Source organism: Conger conger, chromosome 8 (assembly GCF_963514075.1).
Source record: "Conger conger chromosome 8, fConCon1.1, whole genome shotgun sequence".
Taxonomy (NCBI): Eukaryota; Metazoa; Chordata; class Actinopteri; order Anguilliformes; family Congridae; genus Conger; species Conger conger.
Genome location: NC_083767.1, coordinates 56,929,108 through 56,936,379, shown reverse-complemented (window position 1 = coordinate 56,936,379; position 7,272 = coordinate 56,929,108). Strand labels below are relative to the sequence as shown.

Sequence of the window (7,272 nt, the reverse complement as noted above, 5' to 3'; positions counted from 1 at the left end):
CCTATCAGCTCTCAATCAAGGCCTTCAGAAGAAGATGTGTGGATTCTTTAGCCAATCAATGACTTGATTGAACCACGGGTGCCAAGAACATCCCAAAAACCCGCAGACATTGTGGCCCTGCAGGACTGGAGTTTGACACCTGCGGTAAAGAACCTGCAGATCAAGGCTGAGCTTCGACCGACAGCCGTAAAGATAAACCAGATACCTTGATCAACTGTGAAAGGGGGCATTTGAGCCTTGGCTTCATTTCACAGGGTGAACAGCAGCCGCCCGCTGAAAAGGTTGTAGTTCCCGGGGCTGACTTGGAGCCGCCGGCCCTTGCTGAGCCCCATGTAGATCAGCTGTCCCACGTCCAGCTCCAGGGTGATCATGTTGGTTGCCCCTCGTCCCGGGCCGGGATTGTTGTCGTAATTACCCATTAAATAGTCCTCATTCAAGTGGAGGAGGATGCCACACGGAGTGCGTTCGCCCCATCCGAATGCAGTGAAGTAGAACCTGTAGACGCCCCGCACGGGAACCGTGAAGATGCCTGTACCACAGTGAGGAAAGAGCTGAATAATACAGACAGACTAGCCAGACAAAGGTGAACGATAAATGGTAATAGGTGACATGCAGTTGGTGCTAGTTTGGCTAAAGGTACAGCTGAAGATGGCCACGATGGTAGCTGAAGATGGCTACCATAATCTAAAAAGATAATTAATTAATTACAGATTTCTGAATTTAAGCAGCTGGTCTCATCATTCTGCAGATTCATATCATAACCTGCATATGAGACCCATACACTTCCAGAAGCCTGCTATTTTATCTTTATAGGAATGATATATTGCATAACCAAAATGCAAAATACACAGTACCTGTAGAGACATTGTAAGCACGACCAACATTTGTTAAGACGTTTTTGAAGACCAGAATGTGAAATTGAGGATACGGTCCCAAGGTAAAGTTCTCTCCTTTTCTCAAAGATGCTGAGAAGGCCACCTTCACCGGCTCTGTATAAACACAGGAGGGTTAAGACTATTTTCCGGTGGCATGCCTATTTACACCAACCATCAACTTTACCATGTCTTAGCAGCAGCCATTTGCAATTATTATTAATGTGAATTAAATGTAAAAATCTCCAATTTTGGATGGCACAGACATGCGCTCCTAAAATACATGCAGCCAAACACTCGCTCTTTCAATTTTTATTTTTGTTTCTTTTTTATCTCAACAAGTCTTCAAAGAGTCCTTCCACTCTGAAATCCGCCACCCAACATTTGCACAACGCAGTTACAGTAACAGAGGCAGACTGCATGCACCTGATTGAGCATTGCAGCGATTCACTGTCTCACTCACCTTGCCATGAGTCCAGATATGCCCTAAGATCCTTCACCTCAGACAGTATCGCTGCTCTCTCAAACACTGTGTGTTTTTAACAAAAAACACAAAAGCAGAAGGTGATGAAAGAAAAATGAAAGTTTTAACATTAATACATTCAAACTGCTTACATAATGAACATACTATCACTCAAATACACATAAAGTCCAACAAAAAATTTTAAATGTATTTATAATGTATACATTTAAAAATTTGACTTTGTCTTTGTGTGAAAGAGTCCCAAGCACACCCCTAAGTAACAATAACAGGAGTTCAAGTCCAGTGTGGTTTGTTCTGATCGGAGCCCCCAAGAACATGGACCATCAACCCGTGTGGTGTAGTTTTGTCAGGTAAACCTTTTAACACTTACAGTATAAGTAAAATACAGTGACGAGGCAGGCCAGGGTGATGATCCCGCCAAATACGGACAGCAACAATAACCTCCTTTTCAGGGGCGTTCTTGGAGCATAACGCAGAGGCGTGGGTGCCACCTGCCAGTCTTTAGCATGTAAGAAGAGACGACAGAACAGAGCAGCAAATGCAGATAATCATGCAATTCAATCTCACCTGACCTACGACTATACATTTTACATTAGCGAGATTCATAGAAACATCAGTTTTGTGTGTGTGTGTGAATGGGTGAATGAGAAGCATCAATTGTACAGCGCTTTGGATAAAGGTGCTATATGAAAGCAGACATTTACCATTTACATGACTACTGAACTACTGAGTGGCTCATCCTGCTATGGTACTGTTCAAGCATGTGGTTCAGTATCGTACCCACACAGTGCTAACTGTTGCTGGCAGGCCTGCAGGACGTTGCTGTAAAACTGGCACTAACATTGACCAGGGATGGGAGGGTTTCAGTCAGATGGGATAGCAATGTCTTGCTGTGTACACCAGCTGGCGAATAAGATGAAGTGTCTGACATCACATGCTTTCGAGGAGAGCGCATGCTTGTCTGCACTGTATGAGCTGGGGCATTTCAGCTCAAGCAGGGAGAAAGCATTAAAAGTGATTATAACAGCTCAAACAAATACAGTGAAGCACATTTAGCTGTACAGCCAAAATTATTCCTTAATGGGTAAGCAATACTTCTGTGAATATACACTGGAACACTGAACAAACAAATAGCTTCAGCTTTAATACAAAAACACTACCTTCGGTTTGATTCTCAGAAGCACAGATTAGCTCTGTGCTAATTTCAGAAGCAGGGGATTTGACCTGTGGGCTCTCACAAACACTTCTACTTTCCATCTCTGAAACACAAACATAGTGCACACTTGTTATTCTCTTAAAGACTGAAGTCTGATAATCTTCAGTCTGCTCTTAATTATTTAATTAGCTAAATAATATCTTGATCAGACATTTGTACAGGTGCATCTAAAAAAAAAGTTATATCATGGAAAAGTTCATTACACATAAAGTGAAATATTTCAAGCCTTTTTTTATTTTAATCTTGATGACTACGGCTTACAGCTCATGAAAATAAAAAAACCAGTATCTCAAAATATTAGAATATTACATAAGAATATTGCATAAATGAACAAACTTTTCAGTAAGTCGACTTTTCTGTATTATAAATCATTTTTTTGATTGGTCTTATGTAATATTCTAATAATTTGAGATACTGGATTTTTGTATATAACTGTAAACCGTAATCATCAAGTACAGAAGTGAACAAAATTTAGAGAGCTGTCAGAATAATAAATTAATTGTAATTGGTTGGCACAAAAACCAGCTCACAGACCCGCCCTCAAGGACTGGCGTTGTCCACCCATGGTAGTGAATCTTAGTATGCTTACCTTTGTTTTTGTATTGCACAGCACAGCTCCTTGTTTTAAAAGATGTGTCTGAGTAGATACCAATATATGCAGTCCTCTTAGATTTCATCTATGTCAGTCAGCAACACAAAGAAAATCTGAGAGTTATGAAAATTATAGTTATATTCAACAAAATACTGGGGAGGACTTTTTAACTTGGAAAATGTATTGTAAAATAGATTCGCAAATACATTTATCAAATGTCACATAACCTAGCAATACATAACTGACTATATGAGGCGGGCATTTTTTTTTCTGTATGGGAGGTTATGCAGATTCAGCTAACACTACAATTTGTTGACTTCCATGAATCGTAAGTTCGTCAATCGAAACCGTTGCTTGGGGGCCGGTGTCAAAATCAACTGAAATCTTAAAATACTGTTACGATGCATGGAGGTAAAACTCGGAAACGTAAGTTAGTTAATTTTGAAATTATAAAGTGCAGCTGAACTTGCCGCTAACGTTACCATGGTAGTTTGACGTTATGTGTGTTAGATAACTGCAACTTCGCTAACGTCAAAGTACCTATCTCGGTAACGTTAGCTAGTTAAGTGACCCGTTAACGACTGACTTATTTGTGTTAGCTAAGTGTTATCATTTTAGACAAACGGTGTCAGATTGTTTTTGTAAAATAAGTAATTTAGCTACGTAATAATGATTAGCTAGCTACCTAGCGGGTAAGTTAATGACTTCTAATGAACACCTGACTCTCTGGGTGGGTCTTTTCTTCTCAACGACCATCTGTCCTCCCCGGAGGTAAAACCACAGGAACGGCTAACAGTTAGATCGTGCTTCTTTCGCGATTCCTGCTAATTTAAAATATACGAATCGGTATAAAATAAACCGTTTGTGCTATTACTGCTGCATTTTCGCGGTAAACTACTGAATCTGGCCCGACAGACAAGTGATGTCATGAGGTTGAAAGAACGTGCATGCTAGTGTGCACAATGTGCAAGTCGGTACAAGAGTACTGACTTCGCACTCGCACACAGTTGGATTTTGAAAACATTGACTGACAATGCCGCATTACCTTTTCAGAACTAAACTGCATATTAATTCCCCTGAGAATTAAGTGTATAAGTAGGCCTAGACTACTCATAAACATAGGCTATAGACTTCACCTAGCCAAAACACAAGTAGTTAACCCTGTTTGAGTGAACCAGATGTAATGAATGCCGACACCACAAGTAATGCCTTTTCAGCCATAGGCCTAATGCTGGAGAACATTACTTACTTGAGAACATGGTATCTATATCTATTCTTGTGCATTACAGACACAATTTTTGTTGCTCAAATTGTATTGCATTGTATTGTTTGGCTCAATACAATTAATTGTCATGTTAAGTGCAGACTTTCTAGCTTTCATTTGATTTACAACTTTATACATACCCCATTTTGGGGGACCAAAAGTATTTGGACAAATTAACATAATGTTAAATAGAAGGCTGTAATTCATACACAGATCACCCAATATAAATACCCTCAAAGGCTGACAGTCTTCAATTTAAGATCATTATTAAGTGTTTCATTTAAAATCCATTGTGGAATACAGAGCCAAAACAACAGAAATTGTCACTGTGTCACTGTCCAAATGCTAAATCTTCTACGATGCTTTGTCTAGAATTTGTATTCTCCCAATTCTAATATTTCATAGTTATGAGTAATATGATGTGATATATGGCCAGTTTATTTACCTACTATAATTTCCACTATTAGAGACTTTTTAATGTCTTGGCTTGTGAGTTGCTTATCAGCTACAACCACACTGAGATCACTTTATTCCTTGCTGTCCACTCCTTGTCACCTCCTTTTAATACAGTATTGCTGCAACAGCTAGCTGTTAATATGGTAAGGCACCCTACCATACACTCAGTGACCACATTAAGTATTATCAGACTTATTTTTTTACTTATGGGTTATCTGCTGCTGTAGCCCATCCACTTTAAGGTTTGAAATGTTGCGTGTTGAGATGCTCTTCTGCATACCACTGTTATAACGTGTGGTTGTCTGAGTTGCTTTTTCTGTCAGTTTGAACCAGTGTGGCCATTCTCCTCTGACCTCTCATTTTTTTGCCTTCAGAACTGCTCACTCACTGGATGCATGTTCTTGTGCGTGAAAATCTCAGGAAACATTGTCAAACTATCCAAACTGGCACCAAAAATAATTCGCTTCGATCACATTTCTTCCCCATGATTGGTCAGAAGAAGAACTGAAGCTCCTGACCATGTCTGCAATTTTGGTCTCATCTGACCATAGCTCCCTGTTCCAGTCGTTTCAATGACGTTTCGCAAACTCCAGACACTTGAATTTGTTGGTTGCTCTCAGCAAGGGCTTTCTTCGTGCAACCCTTCCAAAGAGCCTGTTGGTATGGAGGTGGCGTCTTAAGGTTGATTTTGAGACTTTGTGATCCCAAGACGCAACTAAAGTCTGCAGTTCTTGAACTGTGGTCCTTGGGTTCTTCTTTGCCTCCCTCACCATCTTCCTCACTGTGCCTGGGGGCAACATGCACTTGCGTCCTCTTCCTGGCAAGTTTGCAACTGTTCCAGATATTTGAAACTTTTTGATTATTGCCCTAACAGTGGTTAGTGGTATACGACATTTTTCATGAAAAAATAGTATTACTCAATAACTAAAAATTTGAATAATTGTATTAGGAAAAAAGTATATAGTTTTCCCATATGTTTGGACAGAAAATATAGCTCATTATCTGTGTTGTTTATTTTATACAGCCTTTTTTGTTAATTTTCATCAAGGGTGCCAATAATTCTGGACATGATATAGAATATTTTCCCTAGTTATTCCTAGTTATTCTATGTTTATCTTGTGAATAAGTATGATTATCTTATGTTATTCTATGTATCAGTATCTGCACTAAACTGAAGAAGTACACTGAAGTATGATATTTGCAGTGTATTGTATTATGTTTTATATATTCCCAGCACTGAAGTACACTGCACTGAATTATATTATTTCTGTTTCTCCTTAAAACACTGTAAAGAATGTTTTCTTTATGTCAAAGGTATTAGGGGGTCAAACACTGGAATGTTGGTTAAAGTTTTCTGAGATATGGATGAGAAGGTGTAAGACAATCACGAGAGGTGTAAAAGCCAATCAGAAGCAAGAAAACAACTCATGTAGATGTAGCCGTACCCAGACAGGGAGAGACCAAGGCCACGAAAATGAGATATAAGAAACGGTGTTGCAAAGTGTGTGTGCTCAGCTTGCTTAGTTTGTTCAGCTCTGCTCACGCTGTGTGTGTGTGTGTGTGTGTGTGTGTGTGTGGGTGTGTGCTTGCTGTTATGTGCCCTACTGATGATCACTGCTTTTTTTGCACTTGGATTCCATCTGATGGAATAAAGGCCTATTATTCAACACTTACGACAAGACTCCTGATTTTATAAATTGGATTGTTTATTTGTAATTGGATTGATAATTTGTTGGCCTGGGAACCCACAATATCTGCATAGCAAGCTGGTGTAGAGGTCTACCTAATAAATTGGTTACTGAGTGTAATTCACATGCCAGTAGTTATAATGACTAATAATGAGGTCGGTTCTCAGGAAAAGAGTCGAAGTCCGGGGCTGGTGAAAAATATATTTTTATTGCAATAATATTCTGGTCCAGAAGAGCAATGCACAAGACAAATCTTAATGCTTTGCTAAACATCTCTTGTTCATTCCAATCTTTATACCTTTTCAAAACTCATCATCGGAAGGGGTGCTGTTCTGTCAACGGTCACAAGATGCCGGATCAATGCTAGCAGCCGCCTCCCCACTCTCACTCATTCTAGGTTTCACAGATAACTTATATCTTTGCATGGTGTATCTATTCCCTATAAGCGTTTAACTCTTGTTAATGTTGGCTGTTGACATTTTATCATTCATTAGTACAATAATCCATAATGCAAACTATTGTTAATACATTGTTATTCTTTGGTATACATGTTATATTTGAACATACATTTTAGTATTAAGGCAGTCTCTTCCTTTGAAATACAGAGGCTTCCCGTCTGTCAATGGCTCTGCTTCACATGGTCTTTTTCCAAAATATTCTTTTAAAATATGGCCTATCAGAACATTAGGATATATTTCAT

At 39.2% G+C, this 7,272-nt stretch overlaps 1 protein-coding gene across 3 annotated transcripts; it reads right to left on the bottom strand.

Moving 5' to 3' along the window:
* Positions 1–202: 202 nt before the first annotated feature.
* LOC133135522 (uncharacterized) lies at positions 203–3,988 on the bottom strand. Of its 3 annotated transcripts, none has more exons than XM_061252581.1 (7): positions 3,883–3,988; positions 3,162–3,249; positions 2,517–2,615; positions 1,727–1,855; positions 1,336–1,401; positions 855–989; positions 203–529 (listed from the first exon to the last, which is right to left on the bottom strand). In XM_061252581.1, exons 2-7 carry the CDS (start codon positions 3,247–3,249, stop codon positions 249–251), a joined length of 798 nt encoding a protein of 265 aa, XP_061108565.1. In that variant the 5' UTR covers positions 3,883–3,988; the 3' UTR covers positions 203–248. The 3 variants fall into 3 exon arrangements, with proteins under 3 accessions (XP_061108565.1, XP_061108566.1, XP_061108567.1); XM_061252582.1 differs by having other exon boundaries at positions 3,162–3,277; positions 3,883–3,951; XM_061252583.1 differs by lacking the exon at positions 855–989.
* Between the last annotated feature and the right edge of the window lie 3,284 nt (positions 3,989–7,272).